Below are 19,075 nucleotides of genomic sequence, written 5' to 3'. Positions count from 1 at the left end.
GAGGGGATTATTCTGCATTAGGTTGTTAACTACATGTATTTCATCGTGTAGGTTCAGGGGATTTGAGTCACCATCTGTAAAGGTTGGAACATGCTGCTACATCTCATGTTGATCAGTGATGAAACCAATAAGCCGTGTTCAGACCGAATGAGATTTGAGTTTTTACTTTGAGTGATTTTTCCTCCTGGTGATCCCACAAAGATTTAACCTTCCAGAAACATTGAAAGCGCCAGGTCTGGGTTCAGAACATTATTTTAGGCACTCACAGCCCGTTTAGTTTGGCTCCCTGTTTCAGGAACTGGCAGTGCGATGAATCCAGGTGAAATCTGGGTTTTACTGCTGCCTCCAGTTACTGGAACTTGTTCGGTGCACTGGATCTCCCTGATGGACATGATCTATGGGGGTCTGGTTTTTGCTGTGGAGCATCTGTTTCTGGTGAAGCAGCAGGGTGACCGTATCCAGCAAGTTACATGTCAGCTAAAAATCTGGAGGAGAGGAAATCTGAAATACAGAGATTCTGCTTTTGTTGAATCCAATTGAGGACCCAAAGGACCAATATTTGTAACGCAGATTTGTGAACACACTAAATCAACTCTTATCTGGACTGTCCATCAGACATGACCAGCAAACTAATATCTTAACAGCTTCCAGGACACAATGTCACGACAATATCTCACTAGTTTAAAAAACGTCAATGTAATGTTATTTTACCCACAAAAAAAATCACTGTCTTTTCTAAACCTTGAAATTTGAGGATCCAATATGGTGGACACTACCACCACGAGATGTTGTGACTTATGAAAAGAACAATACACAACTTCTAACTCACTAACTAATTAACTTACCAATTATCTACTTTTTCTATCCAAAACTGATTGTTCTATTTTGGGACAAGAATGATAATCTTACAGAATAAGCACCAACTCACAAACATGACTAGAAATCACAAGTAAAAAATGTTAAAGGGAATAGATAGAAACCACTCTGTTAAGGAACTTCCGCCTCTGATGGAAGAGACGAGAATCTTTACATTGATTTGTTCAGACGCTGCTGGCATCAATCATCTAATAAAAGTGACCCGGTCTTTAAGTAAGTGAAGGGTTAAAAGGCAATAAACCCGGTCAGTAACAGCGGGTCTAACCTCAGTGACATCAGGGTCCGACACCATTAACATGATGGCATAACATCACACAGACTGAGTCACAGGTCACCTCCGATCAATGAGAGGAAGCATGTCTCCAAACAGCAGGACGATGCATTTCTGTGCTGTTGGGATGACTTCAGCAGCACCCATGATGAAACAAAGGCGGCTACTTTCATAAGCAATCATCTTAATTAACGTATTTCTACCTTTTCCAGTGAAATAACTTTTCAAGATCATGACATTTTAAAGGGATATTACAATGAGCTTTTTTCTAGATTCAGAAATGAGGATAAAATGATTAGCTAGATCACTGGAGAAATATGAATAGGGTAATATGGGTGGTTGGGTGGATGAAGGGAATTAATGTTCTTGTTTGTAAAATGAAAAACTACAAATAAAGCATCAAAAGGTCCAAAGCTTGGCTGAAGACAGTCATCAATTACACTTTAGAAAAACAAATTCACCAATTATTTGTGGCTGTATGTAAATATATGACTCAAGTTAAAAAAAAGTTAGGATGTTGTGTAAAATCTGATTAAAATAATACAATTTGAGGGTTTGCAAACATATTTAAATATTGTATTTAATTGAAAATGTAGCAAAGACAACTAAACAAATATTGAAGTTTTTTCTTTTTTTTGTTCATGAAAAATATTTGCTCATTTTAAATCTGAGGCTCACGCAGTCCCTCAGAGTGCTGAACCTCTTCCCAGCTTCCCTTCTGAGAGACTCTCTGGAGTGATGCTAATTAATGATGCTAATTAACCTCATTAGTTGGGAGATGTTCTTTAGGGTGTGTTTTTTTAGGATTACACAACCTTTCCACTGTTTTGTTCTCTCTGTCCAAACTATTTTGAAATGTGTTGCTGGCATCAAATTTAAAATGAGCTCATATTTTTCATGAAACAATAAAAATGTTAAGTTTCAACATCTGATATTTTGTCCTTGCACCATGTTGATTTAGATATAGGCTTTAAATGATGTGCTAACCATCAAAATCTGCTTTTATCAACATCAAGCTTTTTGCTGACTCGTGTCCCGGTTCAGGTTTGAGTCTGAATGAAATCAGCTTTCTTCATCCAACGTGTCTGCCCTTGTGTTCGTCAGTCACATATCCTAAGAAATGACGGCAGCCATGAAAACACACCCCGTGAATGTGTACAATCACACTTATTGTATCCTTGGAAACACAACATCCCTGCTAAGGTGTGCGATGACACACAAAGACTACAGTGACATAACAGAAACAACAGCCCCGGGTTCCTTTATTCCTTTTGTTCAAGTCCCTGCTGATGCAGAGAGAACTATTCTGAAAATCTACGAGTCCTCTGGAGTGAAACCAGAACCAGAGTCAAGACTGGACACTGGAGATGAGTTTCAGCAACCACCAGATGTAGTTAAGAAATACACACTTAAGGAAGTGAGATACATTTATAAGGTGGCAGTGTCCTTTAATTACGTATCTTTGTGCATTTTAACGGCAGGTGTTGCTCAGAAGGAAGAAAAATTAAGATATCTATCGCTGTGCAGAGAATTATTAGGAGCAGAGATGATGAGTGTTTGCATCCAGGGCTTTGTTGTTGCAGGCAGCAGCCCTTCAGTTTTATTAACCCTGTTGATTCTACTTCATCTCACAACCACCTGCTCTCGAATCAATAACTTATGACTACTTTGTTTGTAGTTTTCATTCACCCTGTGATTAAACATCCAAAAGACAAACTCTTCTCTGATGTGTCTCTCCATGAGGTCTAATTTGTGTCAGTTTTATTACTTTTATGACCATCGTCTAAGCACCACTTTTATTCTATCTTCTTCTTTTTAATTATTTTATATTATTTTATTCTTCTGGTATTTATTTGATTTTATTTAATTGATTGATTGTATTTATTTAATTGATTTATTTGATTCTAATACCTTTTATTTAATTGATTTATATTATTTGAATTGATTTAATTTCATTTTTAATTTTAAAGTATTTCATATCACATTCCTCTATCTTGTTTTAATCTTGTATCATTTTATCTTCTGTTGTTTCCTGTCTCTGTTCTTTAGTGAAGCACTTTGGGCTGCATGCTTGAATGTATGAAAGTTGCTGTAAAACTAAATATAGTTGAGTTGAGTTTCGTTCCTTCCAGGGTCACATGCTAACAACGTGAAACCTTCACTTTGAGCAGAATATTTGAGATGTTTGGGATGAACTTGGTAAACTTGGGACAGACGTGTTTAAAACCTGTCTGTCTGCTGCTGCTGACTGGCTGTTTGTCTAAAGCACAACACTCCATAAACAAGTCTCCCTGCATGCACAGTTTGCACACATCGACAGTTTGCATTCTGCTGCTTTAACCAAATGACTGAGTGAACTTGAACCAAACCATAAGCTCCCAAACATTTATGTTATAGAAAGGATTTGTTGAGACTGCAGGAGTGAGCACTGCAGCTCTCACCCAGGTGATAATTGCCCAGCACCACCCATCAGAAGTCTGGGGAGTCAAGTTTAACATGAAACCAGAATCTACAAACTAACCTTGGGAAGAGCAGAGACAAAACAGAGGACCCGTCAGCTCCCACTGACTCCACAGAAGTCCTTCACATTCTGATCATCCACAACAGGACTGAAACAACACGTCACCATCTGTGTCTCTATGACCAGAGACACACTGGGCCCCTTTCACACAGGAACCACACTCCTCAAAATGTCCAGAACTCATCTGTGAAAGCTGCATGTGTGGACGCAAACAGCTGAATATTTCAACCCTACATTACTCTGACTTTCCTGACAGCTCACTTATAAAATATCAGTGAGCACATGTGTGAACACAGCGGGTAAAAGTCAGGGAGATTAACGGTGAGTCTGCAAAGTGATGTAATTTATAATGAGCGGAGTTTCTATGCTGTATAGTTCGTCAACACAGAAAGAGTCACCATTATGGAAGACTCCTCCACCACACTTAGACTAAACAGAGATGGTTTAGTCGTGGTAGGTTACATGCAGGTTCCTGAAAATACCAGGGCCCAAAATTCCTGATGCTAGAAAATGTCAGAGTTCATGTGTGAAAGGGTTTAACAGATGTTTACGTTTACAGTGAGGCATCGATTACAGCACGGTTAGAATAGAATTAAATAGAATGCCTTTATTGTCATTGCATTAAAAAGGTGCAGTCCTCGTTAGGTAATTTAACTGAACTACTGTCCTCGTCACAGCACACAAGCACCGGGACAGAGAACCAAAACAGAGCCCTCTTCAGCTCCCACTGACTCCACAGAAGTCCTTCACATGCTGATCATCCACAACAGGACTGAAACAACACATCACCATCTGTGTCTCTGAGTCGAAAGAAATAACACACAGTGAGAGGTGAATCAGCGCTGTGTGAATGCACTGAAGCAAAATCAAACTTTTAAACTACTTTCTTTAAATTTTGAGTAAAGCATGTTTTCTAAATCGGTTCATCACCCAAATGTCAGAGCAGACTGATGTGAGATCTTTCCATTTTGAGGATTCCCTCTAAAATTCAGATTTCATTTAAAGATTTAGAGGTGCTGACACCAACCAAATCCCTAACTTGTACTCCGTTAGCAAATATGTTCATTCCATTTATTCACAGAATGTCTTGTTTTTTTGACAAGTTAATTCATTTAACTACTTCTGACTGAATCTGTTTGTACTTACGGTCCCTAATTGATATCAAATGTTACTTTTTCTAGAAGATATTTCCAATTTTATTTTAGTTTTCCTGCTATAACCTCTGAAAATGAGGTTTTCCTAAACGGACCATAAGGAATCAAAGGTTAATTGGTATACTTGAGCTAATTACACCAAAAAATAACTCCTTATCAAAACTACAAACACACACACACACACACACACACACACACACACACACACACACACACACACACACACACACACACACACACACACACACACACACACACACACACACACACACACACACACACACACACACACACACACAGATTGTGCTGACTGTTGAACTGGCTGAAAACACACACACACACCTCAGGACAAATGTTTAAGGCATACACCTTGGTTGAAACCCTACACCCCTGCAGCCCCCTCCCCCATCAGAGACCCGGCTTCAGCACACACACTCACACACATGGACACAGCCAGCATGTGCTACAGACTATATGTGTGTGTGTGTTAGTGTGTCTTGTAGTGGTCTTACCATGGTGTTTGCAGTGTGTAGTCAGCAGCAGTATATTCCACTTTAAGGTCATTTTCCTCTCTCTGTCTCTCTCTCTGTCTGTCCCTCTGTAGAGTGTGTCTCTGTGTGTCTCTTGTCCCCTCAGGTCTGATTCAGCTGTAGCTCACAGTCAAACAGCTCACATGTTAAGCTCCGCCCACCAGCTGTCAGTCAGTCAGTCAGTTTTCTCTGGATCCTCCCCTCCTCCTCCTCCTCCTCCACCTCACCCCTCTGTCTCTCTCTGCTGGCAGGTTTTTGTCTTACCAAAGATAAACACACATCATCGAAAGAGTCATCCCTGTATGACGCAATCAAAGGACAGTAAGAGATGGAGGTGGATCAGCAAATTATCTGTTCTGTCAAATGAAATGTCAGTATGAAGTCTGCTACATGCCTTCCATGGACTCTTAATAGTTTCAGTGATAGCATCTAAAGCTTTCACAGAAATGTAGGAACCTTTCTGTGATGATTCAAGAGACCAGGAACAACAATCCGAACCAATCAGTGGCAAAAACAAACACATAAGAGAACATGTTTTGATTATAGCCCCAAGGATGAAGATGTGGTCCATGGATGGACACCTGCAGTGCCTGACCAAGCGGCAACCTCCGGTCTAAAAATATGAGTCCAATGTGGAAGGTCTAAAAACTGCAGTTCATCTAGGATCCGCTTGAGGCTGGCTCTGGAAGTACCGGAAACCACATACGCACTAATTCAAAGAAGACGCTCTTTACAGCAGAAATAAACATGTTTACAGCCTGGTACAAAAGATGAGTGTAGTCTGGATAGCTCATTTCTTGATCGGCACACACTGTACGGGGGGCAAATTTTTTCATAACGCTGTAATTTCAAAGATATTGAGATCACAAGTCTTCCAATGAGAGGCACAGCTGACTTGATTTACAGGCGGGAACACTGTAGCTGTTGGCTAGGAGGCTCAAAGCCCGCCTCTTTACATCACAATCACTTGACAGCAGCAATATGGCCACCGCTGCCGATTAGCCTGAAAACAGCACTTCAGGAACAGATGGGTGACATCACAGATCCTACATCCATTATTTATACAGTCTATGGTTTTTACTAGCTTTGAGTAGTACAAGTCTCTCTCTGTACTAAAGGTTCATGATGATTTTGTTGATTGGCACATTGACAAACTTGTCCTCCCATACCTGATACCACATTTTAGTCAGTATTGGAGGTCAGTAGTGATACCCGTGTACACCCGAGTCACTCCCACACATGGAAGATAATGCTTTAACACCACCTTTGTGTATTCTCTAAGGATGCAAGATCAAGTCCAGACATGTTGTAGATATTTTCTCTCTTTTTTTTTTAAGTTTGACAGTTTGACAAAAAATTATATACACTTTCCTCTAAAGTGTGTGTGACATGCAGGCTTCAACAGCAGCAATATGGCTCCCGCCAACGACTGGCTTCAAAACAGCGCTTCAGAAACAGATGGGTGACGTCACGGATACTACGTCCATTATGTATACAGTCTTTGTGTCTGACACATGCCACCTCCCCCGCCACAGGTACAGCGTCTTTCTTTGGGAAACACCAAAGCAGGTTAAACAATAACAGACAATCTCACAAAAACACTGAGCTAGTTCCTAGCTTTAAAACATCTGGTGAATAGGAGAGAAACAAACTCTGAGGCTGAATGACTGACAGCCAAATTAATCTTATAATGGAGCCAGACACCAGCTCCTGTTCTTACTGTGAGTCGTGAACAGAAGTTGTGAACCGAGCGATTCGTCTTCTGCTGAATCCATTACTGCTCTAACAGGATCCACATGTGAGCGTGGACCTGCAGCACTTTACTGCGCAGGAACAAAAAACCTGCTCAGAGCTGGTCTCACTCCCACAGCCTCCAGTTTGAGTCCAGTCTGAACCGCAGTCACAGCTGGAGACAAACAGCTGCTGCCTTCATCACACAGCGGTGACCTCTGAGTCTGGGGTCGGGGAAACAGATAATGTGATGGCAGCGAGCCAGGAAGACTGAACGGGGCTGCTTTATTGTCCATTTGGCTCGGTGCCTGGAAAAGAGTTGGAGTTATTTTTCACCTGATGACAGCTCCGCTATCCGTGCTCAGACTGGAAACCTGTTGGTGATGGCAGAGACTTTACACGATTCAAAGCCAGGCTAAATCCTGCAGCAGATCTATTTAAGAGTTGTGCCATTAAAAGGACTCAATGATGTGAAAACAGATGACAACTACGAAAACACTTTGTGATGAAGGCCTGTGTGGTGGGGGGTCGTGATCACAGGTTTGAGCTCTTCACTGGGGCTTTGTTTTGTCCTCTCAGGAGATACATTTACAAACATCTCAGGTAGTTTGAAGCTGTTCAAATCTCACTTTAGTTCACCCGTGTGACTGGTTTTTGTTCCTCCTGTCGTAGTTGATAACACCTGGAGAAGACACACAGCGTGGTTAATGTTAGTGTTGCACGGTTTGAGGGAGGCGTGTTGAAACCAGGTGTCTGTGACCCCTGAGACTCTGTCATTGTGCTCTTCTGTGGTTTTATTTGTCTTTGACGACCTTTAGCTGTCTCTTTGTCTTTGTCTTCACTCGCCTTGACCTTCACTTGCATGCATTCATCAAACTTTTCTCGATGCTGTCTCAGATGTTGATACAAATTAGTTGAGTTGCCACGCAAATTAGCATCTTTGACTTTTCACAGCACATCTTTCTATTCATCGAAATATTTGCATGTAGCAGACGTTGCATCTTCTTTGCACCAGCTCAAGGCCGGCTTGTTGTCTTCCTGCTTGCCAGCATCCATGTCTGGCCACTGCGCTATGGATAGTCATGATGCTGTGTGCGCACATACACACACACATGCATGCTGACTGTCAAAGCAGATGAGAGGCGTAACCAAACCGACTTCAAACAATCAGAGGAGAGGTTGCACTGTTTACAGATACACAGGTACATGTATTTAAATCGCATATTGCAGCATTTTGTGCAGCAATGCACTAGGATGTGAGACTCTGACACTATTACAATTGGATTAATCATGCAGCACTAGTTAATTCACTAGTTAAACCCCCTGGAGGTTTATGCAGATCTCAGATTTCTGGTGCACAGTCACTTTTATTTACATCTTTGCATTCTGTTTGGACTTCTGCCTTAAAACACCTTTAAACGTAACACTTACATTCTGATTATCTTCGACGTTTGCATGCATATGTGGGTGTGTTTGTATTTGGAAGTTGGGCTTCAGTTCCCCTTCATTGCTAATTTTTTCTTAAGTTTTCAACTACCTTTACTATCTTTATGTCTTTACTCTTCATTAAAAACATTAGGTCTCTTTCATGAACATTTTAAAACTCTTAACTTTAAAGTTTTATTAATTCTATTGATTGTATCTGTTGCTGCAGGGCACCCCTGAAAAAGAGACCTCTGTCTCAGTGGGTTCTCCCTTGTTAAGTAAAGGATAATAAAAATGTTTTGAAAAGCTGGAAATATACCTCAAAGTTGGACTAATCCCAGACGGACCGTCAGTCCAGCAGGACCATTGAAACCAGTCCTGAGTTTGGGTTTGTGTGGTTTCCAGGGTGCTGAAACAAGCTCTCACTGAGGAGAAAATACCAGATCAGAGCTTTAAGACAGGCTGGCAGAGTCACAATGACCGTGGCTTTGAGGAGGTGACATGTTGGATTAAATGCTCCTCCTCACTCCCCCCCTTCTCCCCTCCCGTCCCTGTCAGAGGTTTAATGGGAGCACTGGGGACACTGCTGGGTTTCTTTGCTTCCTGCGAGGCTTTTTACAACACAAATAAACCCAGTCACCCTGGACCACCTGTAAGGCTCTGAGGCTTTGTCAAGACAGAGGATGTCCATCAACAAGGAGGACAACGTCCTGTTGGTCACATTGCTCTGAGCGCTAATCTGATGGCCGTGAAGTGGGAGAACTGGGACTAAAAACTGCACTGACTCTTTGTTTTCTAATACACAGAGAATAAAACGATCACATGTCGTCATTGTTTAAGGTTGTGTGCTGATCTCTCACACAGCTCATACAGTGCTTATATGAAAGGACTGATTATTGTCTCAAGGAGAGGATGTTTGACACTGAGAGAGTGGACAGAATTTAAATAAAGTTCAATATTTTCTTCAGTCATCGGCGATCCTCAAGAGATGTATCACAAAAACTTAAGTGTTTGTTGCACTTTGCAACAGCGCCACCATCAGGCCAAAGTTTTAACCCGTCCAAAACTTCAGACTCCTCTGAAAGTAAAAGGCAGAACTTCATTCAGCTCACTTGCACTCTGCACGTGAGCAAACATGCTTATACATACATATGTTAATCAGCTGAACTTAGCATGTCAACACCCTTGTGTGACATGTTGTTCAATGCAAAGTGCATGAACATTTTTAAAAACAAACTCAAGACCAACCTTTTTAGTCTCGCTTTTAACTGAGTTTTATTCTTATAACAGTTTTATTTTACCTTACTTTATTTATTTATTATATAGTGACACATTTTAGTCACTTTTATTCTATTTTATTTTTTAAATATAGCATCTTACTTTCTTTTAACAGTTTAATATTTTAGTGTTTTATTATCTTAGAAATGTGTTTTATTTTGCTGATTTTTATTTCCTGTGTTGAGTTTTAATACCTGATTTTACCTCCAGTGTTTCCTCATTAAGGTATCATGAGAGCATTTCCTCAGTTCGTTCAGCAACTTCTTATTTATTTTATTTATTTATTTCTTTATTTTTATGGTTATTATTATTATTGTTGCATATATTGTGTTCCTAACCTTAGGATTGTGGGGTGGGTTTGGGGTGGGGCTGGGGGTGGGATTAGGATGGGGGTTCTTGTTTATATATTTTTCTTAATGTATTCTATTTTAAGTTGTTTTTATGTACAGCACTTTGTGTTACAATGTCATTGTATGAAGAGCGCTTTATAAATAAAGTCTGATTGATTGAAGTGTCATTAAGTTCAACATAAATCCTCTTAAACAGATCCAGACATCAGAAACAACATCTAGAAACTTAAACCATGTTCCTCCCATGCAGCAGCACCCAAGTCACACATCCATTTTTCCTGAAGCCACGTATGGAAGCAGCTGATTTTTACTTATTAGATTTCCGTTCTCCCTCGTTTCACTTCCTCACCTCTAACTGAAGACAAAGCACCTGCAGCCCTGTTAATAAATCTCGTCTTAATTAAATGCAGCAGGATGACAGGAACTGTGGACAAGGAGGGCTGCAAACCAGCGCACAAGCTTCCTTAATTGTACCATTTCCCACCTCACAGTGTTACCTGAACACACCTTTGTGTACGGAGCATATATACCTGAGACAACAGGTAGTTGACCTACATAGAGGCACACACAGACCATCATTCACAGTGTTTGATTTATATCCACAGTGTACACAGAGACATTTTAATGTATGAATGGGAGTAGTAACTAACCTGCAGGAAGTTAAAACAGACCGATCAAACATTATTGATTCATGTGATTATTCAGCACACTCAGATAACACACATGCCACAGCAGGGATGTTTGCACATGTCACTGTCAGGTTAAATTAATAACCATAAGACATGAGTCAGCCCTCCACTGACTGTAGTGTCTCTCACTGACTTACTCTATCAAACCAGTACATCATCCGGTCTACTGGAAAGGGTTCCTGCACGTCTTAGATGGTTCAGTAAAATCTAAAAGAGGAATATGAACAGGTAGGACTCTGCCACATCTCAAGTCTCTCTCCTACTTTAACAAGCCTTATATGAAATGTGCTGTCCTTGTGCCTCACTGTTGCTGAACATGTACCTTCTTGTAACAGACGAAAGTAACATTAACCAAAGAAATTCACACGTCTAGCAAAGGCACATTTTTTTGGGAACAAGGAATGTCCTGAGGCGACTTACCTCCATTGTTCAGGCACTAAAATTCCCACTAACAGACTCAGAAAACTGTCAAAACCAAGCACAATATATTTATCATGGCTCAACACGGGATCACAGAGTCTGTAGGTAAACAATGCCAAGTTTGTTTGCAGAGTGTGGCTAACATTAGCAGAGCTAGCACCCCCAGCCTTCAGTCCTCTTTTCTGCTTTTTTTCCCATGACACTTTTTTAAGGCCAACATTTTTAGATGTCCATATATTTTGGGCTTCTTTAGAAGGATATACCTGTCCTCTATCACCAAGATCAAGCACATCACCTTGGGGGACAGAGTCTTTGCCATCGCTGCCCCAACACTCTGGAACTCTCTCCCTCCACACATCCACAATTCTGACTCACTTCATGCATTTAAAAGCCACCTCAAGACCTTCCTGTTCAAAGAAGTATACAACACGTGACCTCTACTCCCGCCCCACTTCTGTCTTTGTTCTGTCTTATTTCTTCTTATTTCTACTCTGTTTAAAATGTTTATTGTTTGGCTTTAATCGACATTCAATTCCAGAAATCATTTTGCAAACTAAAAATGCATCACGAGTCCCTTCTGCTTCAGGTTATGTCCTTAATTAGCTCCAACACATGACTAAAATACTTTGTTCCTTTATGAACAAAGAAGAACAGCCCATCTTTTCATGCCACCAGTTTACCAGAAGAGCTGCAGATTACTTTCCTGTTGAATGATTTGGAAACATTTGGAGCATTGTAAGGCAGGTCATCCAGAACACTGAGCAGCTCCACCTGGTTTAGGGTGGAGTCTTCCTTTAATCTGACCTATTAACTGTGACCCTGACCCTCTGTGTGCTGAGAAATGAGTCTGTACACAATACCAGACAGCTGCAGCAGCACATAATGACATTTCTTTAATGGACTGTGTCGGCTGTGACAAATGAACAACACACCCTGATGAAAAACACATCCATCTGAGTCCTGTTCAAACACTCCTGTTTACCTCCCACATCATATTCAGTCCGACACCTCCCTCTGTTTCAGCGTCATCACAGTAATACCGATCTATAGAAGAATAATTCATCAGCTCCTCCTTCAGGCTGTTTCCATTAAAAAGACAGAGTTAAATCTATCAGTCAGTGTCGCTCACATGATGGAGGTTATTTATACAACACAGCTGTGGAAACAGAAACTGACATCTTATCAAATTTCATCCACACATTTCATTTATTCACATGTCTGTCAATGATTCAGTGACTTTATAAAGTCAGTGATATCAGCTGTTCACACAGTCAGGGTTGGAAAAGCCAACAGCAGAGACCAAACATCACAGTATGTGTAGGGTATCTTCTCATAACTTCAATCATGGGAAGATTAGCTTCTCTGACTCAAAGAAACCAGCAGACAGAAGAGTTCCTATCACCGCTCTCCGCACCGATCACCTCTAAAGACTCCAGGTCACTTTGAGCCTTCACACCTGGACGACGAATTCAACACATCAGATGCAGACGCTCCTAAAACCGAGGTGACCTATGACCTTTATTGTAGACCGAGCGTTGTCTGATCCACCTGACTGAGCAGAGTCCTCGCTTCAGTCCCAAAGGTCAGAGCTCAGCAGTCACAGTGAAAGCTCAGGATTCATGGACCGCATTGATGCTCCTGCTCAAAGCATGAAAGCATGGTGATGTAGTCTCCAGACAGACTTGAGAAAAGAGACCCTAAAGCCTTTACCACCTGTGTGTGCAAATCTAAATGACTGATGAAACTTCCTGTTAAATGTCTCAATTATTTTTCCTGTGTTAAAATGTCAAATATAGACTGAAAGTTTCACTTAAGGTGCTGTTAGTTGTCCTTTTCTTAGCCTGGCAACAATATAAAAACAAATGAATTTAAAGGTAAGGCAAAGGTAAACAGATTTGATTAATCCCCATGGGGGGAAATTAACTTTTTTCGATCCTTCTACACACAGAATTTGATAAATAGATACAATAATGCATAAACATGCTATGGACTTGCACTTAAGAGAGATGGCAGAGTGAGGAGGCTGCCACCAACCAGTGCCACCCAAGCAGTGGGGGGTTCAGTGCCTTGTTCAAAGGTACCTCAGCAGTGCCGCAAATGGACCAGTACCTTGCCAGCCACCAGTCCACTTGCCAAACCTGTCTGGGACTTGAACTGGTGACCCTCAGGTTCCCAAGCCTAGTCCCTATGGACTGAGCTACTGGCATTTCATTTATCAATCATTGAAAAAGAACCTTCTTCTCATGAATTAAAAGGATCAAATGGGGAAATTGTTCAAGAAAAACTGACTCTGGAATCATTTTTAGATTACTTTCTGTTAATTGACTCCAGACTGGACTACTTCATCTCTGTTGGTCACAAATTGGTTCTGTGGGACACCAGTAAGCCTAGCTGTTTAAGCATGCACCCTAAGTACTGAGGCTACAGTACTTGTGGCTGCAGTCGCTGGTTCGGCTCACCACCCATGACTCTTTGCTGCATGTCTTCCTTCACTCTCTACTCTCCACATTTCCTGTTTGTCTTCAGCTGTCTTATCTAAAAAATACTCAGAAAAATTAAAGTCTAGTCCTTTAAAATAAAATAGAAAAACTCCAGCCTTTATGAGCCCACCTCAAGTTCAAATTCAGCGTTCCTCTGATGCTCTTTGGAAGATAAAAGCATCAAACCTCAAACATCATTATAATCATCATGTCATCTTTTTCTGTCAACAATTTCAAAACTGAGGATTACATTTAACCGTTTCCGTCCCTTGGTGGACTGTTATGCTGGAAGCTAGAACAAGGCTTTGCAGTGGGAAGAGGGCCCTGATCCTGCAATCAAAAAGCTTTAGACAAAGTTCTTAAAGTCACAATCTTTGGGGTGTAAGGAGATTCACCAAACCAAAGGTTTTCCTCAAGCAGCTCAAAGATGAACAAACTGAGCTTCTGCTTAACAGCCACACTTAGAGACAAGGTGCATCATGGGTACATGGAGAAGGAGAGGAGACTCTGTGAGGCTTCTGAGGAGGAAATTAAAGAGACAAAGGGGAATGAGCAAAAGCTGCAGACTTGAGTTAATATCCTGTCAGTGTGAGGCGTTCAGGTACCAGCGTTAGTCAAAGTCCGGAGGGGCAGGAAGTAGATTTATAGTCTCTGAGGGCTCACAGCGCTGTGGCGGGTCAACTTTACAGACAGGTGGATGAGTTCTTCAGTTTGGACACGCTCCGTCAGTCTAAACTCCCGGCACGCACAAACCTACCGCTTCAGCACATTTCAAGTTGTGACGGAGAGGAAGATACAAACTTCTCCCTCATTAGTGGGAACAGGAGGTGAAGCCAAGGTCACCAGTGTGTTTCCCGCCTGGTCTCTGTCTTATTACACGGCTCACTGCGCACAGAGAGGGGCCAAGAGTCGAGAGGGCCCTGAATGCACTGTGGCTAATCAAGGGTTAAAAACATACAAAGAGTGCACATAGTTTACAGGACCATCAACTTACACTAACTTCACTTTTTAGAAGTTACAAAATCAACAACTTTGAGTATTGATGTTCCCGTTTCTATTTTGAAGTGTGTCAGAAAAACAGTTTCATCTGATGGAAACTTTGATTCCTTCAGGGCCGCTGTGATCGATGTGAAATTGCTTAAAGTCAGCTGATGTTCTCTGCAGCTCCTGACCCGAGAGTCAACCGCAAAATATGCAACTCTGATAAATAAACAGGACTGAAACAGTGAGGGATTACACCTGGTTGACTGAAGACGTTAGGTCAAATGGCCCAAAGTTCTCACGAACACACCATCGCACAAAAAAACCACACACACACACACACACACACACACGGGCGGGCAGGCACCCACCTGCAGCAGCTATGCAGCCTTTGGCTACTTGCTCTGCTCACATTTTTGAAACGCCTCAGTAAAACCTCACATAACTTAGCGGAGCAGTAAAGCCGACTCGTGTTCCAGCTCAGTGAGAATCAGTCACAGCAGCAGTCGATTATCACAGAACAGCACAGAGACTTAAACACTGCAGTCAAATTATTCAGGTACAACAACCGGAGCCCATTCTGGACTCTGGAGATCAGTTATAGACTTCAGTGCACAAGCAATCACAGACCATGTTTGTGTAGATCATTTGCTCTGTGAGCCGTTAAACAGGATTCACGCTCATGGTCCAGGGTTGGACTCAAATCTCCACTTCTCTGCAGATATTTAGAGCAAACTGCTGACAAACATTTCATTCTGCACATTCATTCTTGGCTATTAAAGCTGACCTACATGTATGTAGATTATTGTTGAGCCGGCTCCCATAAAACTTGCATTTTACTGTTGTGGCCATTAAGTTTACACAGTCACACACAAAGTCAACAAAACTGTGCTAACTATGCACATATTGTTTCATTCAACACAGCACAAAATTAATATAAAAATAGTTAACCACACCCCAATTATTATTCTCTTTCATAAATGAGAAAGTTAGTTTCCAAAAGGTGGAAAAGTTACCTTTTTTATTCACTACATCCATGATGTTAGTGATGAGCACTGAAAGTAAGGTTCCTTATATAGAAGAGAAATCTTACTTTTTAAATAACTTGATCACAATAATATTTTGTGCTGTTTAAACAACCATTCAAAAAGGAATAATAATAATAATTTTAGAAAAGAGAACAGTGCCAATAACCATGAGACAATACTTTACTAAGCTCCCCTTTTCCTGTTTCTATTTTAGGTTAGAACCTTAGGTTCAGATTATTATTATCACTCTCCTCTTCTAGTCTTTTTCTCTTTTGAATATACATGTGATGTGATATATCATACAATTTTCTTTTGTACTTTTTCTCTTTTCCGTTACTCGTCTACTTTTGTATTTTTCCCAACGCACGGTAGGTTATTAAATTTAATTTCCTTTTTATTTTTTGTTTCTCTAAGTCATTCTCTTTATTTCAGGCTTTATGAAACTTGAATTCCAGCACTTATTTGTCCTTTAACTCCAGAATTTGATATTTAAGCACAGCATTAGGATGAGGGGTCTTTTATTTTTTCAATACTTTTATGAATTCTACTTTAAGTTGTTTTTATGTACAGCACTTTGTGTTACAATGTCATTGTATGAAAAGTGCTTTATAAACAAAGTCTGATTGATTGATTGATTGAACCCTGAGACATGTATAGGGAGATATTTCAGTTCATATGATCATTACAACACTATTCAAGAAACAGCTTTTCTTCCTGCACAAGTTCTAAATCGTACTGCCAAAACTGTAAAATGACCAAAAACCAAAATCACTAAAACCACTAATGTCCCTGTTAAAACCTCACATCCAAATGTCAACATAATAAAAACAAATCAGAGGAGAGGGGGAGGATTGGGGAGGATGGGCGTGAGAGAGAGTGAGTGAGAGAGAGAGAGAGAGAGAGAGAGAGAGAGAGAGAGAGAGAGAGAGAGAGAGAGAGAGAGTAACCTGCCTCCATGTTGGCTCCAACATCAGACTCTAGAGCCAGCTCCTCCCCCTGCAGGCATCAGACGGTACACCCTCGCCAACACCAACTGTCTGCCTCTTCACATTGAACTTATAACACCTGCTGCACAAACACACATCCACACACACACATCATAGCAACCAGAAACAGTTCTGATCACACAACAAACGTGCCAACTTTCAACATCTTTCTGGAAGATTTTGCTGTTTTTTTTTTTAAAGGACTGAGCAAAGACTGAGAAAAACAGTGCCGCATGTGAAAGCTCTCATCAGTCCTCCTTCCAGCATCTCAGTGTGAGATTATTTCCTGCTTCAGTTAAACTCTTCCTCATGCCTTGTTGAGTCCCTGGATGGTTTTTGTTCGTGCTGCAGCTCTGCAGAAATCCAGCCGACTGCAGCACGAGTGTGAAATTGACTGTGAAACCCAGACTGAGAGGCATTCCTGTGAGCTGATACAAATCTGATACTTATGACAATTTTCTCCTGACGTGATCGCAAAATTGAGCACATTCACCTGTGTGGAAAACACCACCTAAAAAATCCCCTGACATTCCAGGAATTCCAGCAGCAGTAAATTATGTTCAAAGAGTCCTCCAGGTGTTTTGTCTTGTCTTTGTATTCAGAACACAAGCACAATGCCTGAGAGAGTCCAATCCACACATATTAGGACTGTTATAGTGATCCATTAAGTCCAGAAAAAGTTTGTCTCACTGGGATTGCAAACATTTCACACATAAAATCACACAAGGCTACAACCATGTGTTTCTGTTGGCTAGTGATGCACAAAATCCGACTCAATAAAAGTCTCTCTTTGCAGCCACAGAAGAAAATCAAAAAGCAGATAGAGACATGAATCACATAGTTTGCAAGAGGAGGCTGCAATCTGAACAAGCAAGGCACTTACCCTCTGTGACTGCAGCACGACTCCCACTCAACTCCTCTCAGGACAGAGGCAGAATAATCCACACTGAAACACCAACAGTGACAGCAAAAAGCCAGACTATGTGAGAGCAATCAGAAAAAATCAAAACAAAAACAGTCTGTGCTGTGAAGTAGTAAAGCAGAGACAGATGAAGCGGAGTCCGTAGAGCTCACACAGGCACAGTAGAGCTCCAGCACGGTGGATTCAGTCAGAGAAATCCAGCATGTGTTCACAGAGAAGCTCCTTGACAAAATATCAGCCTGCAGGCTCAGACAGCTCCACCCCCAGCCCTCTCTCCCTCTATCTCAATGCCTCTCTACCCCTCTCTCTCTTTCCCTCTGTTGTTGAAGCATGAGAGCCTCTATCAGTTCACAAAACAGCTGGTAACACACACACACACGCACACACACACGCATACTCAGCGTTGGCTGGAGTTAAAGGACATTCTTTGGAGAGCAAATTGAATCTTAAAATAGTCCGGTGGAGCATCACAGTTGGAGCTGCTGAGGGGTGAAAACTGTTACTGATCACTACTTTAAATGTGAAGAAGAAGAAGAAGTGACTTCAGGTTGACGAGTTAATCATAAACTATCACCACTGGATGAACTTACAGAGGGTCGTTTATCATAAACATCACTGGCATACAAACATTATGAGACACAGGCAGACAGGGAGGATACTGTGACCTGTTTGGCATCATCAGGGTTAGTTAATCATCCAGAAATGAAACTACTAGATACAACTACAAGAGGTTTCTTTCATGATACCTTTGTTGGAGATACACAGAAATAAACATACAGCTTAAAAAGGCCAAGAGGTGAAGCTAAACTACCCTGCTCCATGAGAAAGTTTCAAAAAGATTATTACCATGATTAAAAAAAATCATCCCATTTGAGGCAACCTGTGAGAAATAAAACAAGAGGGAACATGGATGCTACCATGCAGAGCCAGTCTGACCCGGGACTTCCACCAAATCTGTGTCCAGTCCACCTCTGATCCGCTCCGGTCCATCTTCGTGCTCTCTCATCCGTCAACACCCACCGGTTGCGTTTTCAGAACACAACACGTAGCAGGACCGCCAGACAGCTGGAGTCATGAGTCTGAGGTTTTCACGCGGTAATCACTGAATCAAGGATTCTCCTCCTCCTCTCCTCATCCATGTTGTGTTTATGGTCCTCTGAAAACCTCTGACCCGTTGACTCCAGGCCTGGCTCCGCTTATCATGACGGTTTGTTGTTGTAGTTAAGTGAAATACGATCTGGTGATAACACAGAGTGTTTTATTCTGAAAAAACCTATCAGTAGAATTTGAACGTGAGTCAGGCTCGGTGGTTTTGGTGAAAGTTCCATACAAAATGTTATCTCAAAGACCCAGCTTACTAAAGATAGATGCATGAGTACTCAACATAGCTAAAAGAAGCAAGCCATGAATGCAAACATTTATCAGGGGTTAAA

The 19,075-nt window shown here is 41.3% G+C and overlaps 1 protein-coding gene across 6 annotated transcripts in view; it reads right to left on the bottom strand.

The window, feature by feature from the left end:
* plekhg4 (pleckstrin homology domain containing, family G (with RhoGef domain) member 4) overlaps positions 1 to 19,075 on the bottom strand; it is a 78,366-nt gene that overhangs the window by 46,639 nt on the left and 12,652 nt on the right. For 2 of the 6 annotated variants that reach the window (XM_034679859.1, XM_034679861.1), the window contains one exon: positions 17,604 to 17,666. The exons of 3 other annotated variants lie outside the window; for them this stretch is intronic. Coding sequence is in view for 1 of the 3 variants with exons in the window: in XM_034679857.1 (XP_034535748.1) it covers positions 5,335 to 5,337 (3 nt within the window). In the remaining 2 variants the exon portion in view is untranslated. Of the gene's footprint in view, positions 1 to 5,334; positions 5,499 to 17,603; positions 17,667 to 19,075 lie in introns of those variants that run through there. One more of the 6 variants, XM_034679857.1, reaches the window with a different exon arrangement.

The sequence above is a fragment of the Notolabrus celidotus genome, chromosome 3 (genome assembly GCF_009762535.1).
Source record: "Notolabrus celidotus isolate fNotCel1 chromosome 3, fNotCel1.pri, whole genome shotgun sequence".
Taxonomy (NCBI): Eukaryota; Metazoa; Chordata; class Actinopteri; order Labriformes; family Labridae; genus Notolabrus; species Notolabrus celidotus.
The sequence above is the reverse complement of the archived record's forward strand: the minus strand, read 5'-3'. Positions and strand labels throughout refer to the sequence as shown.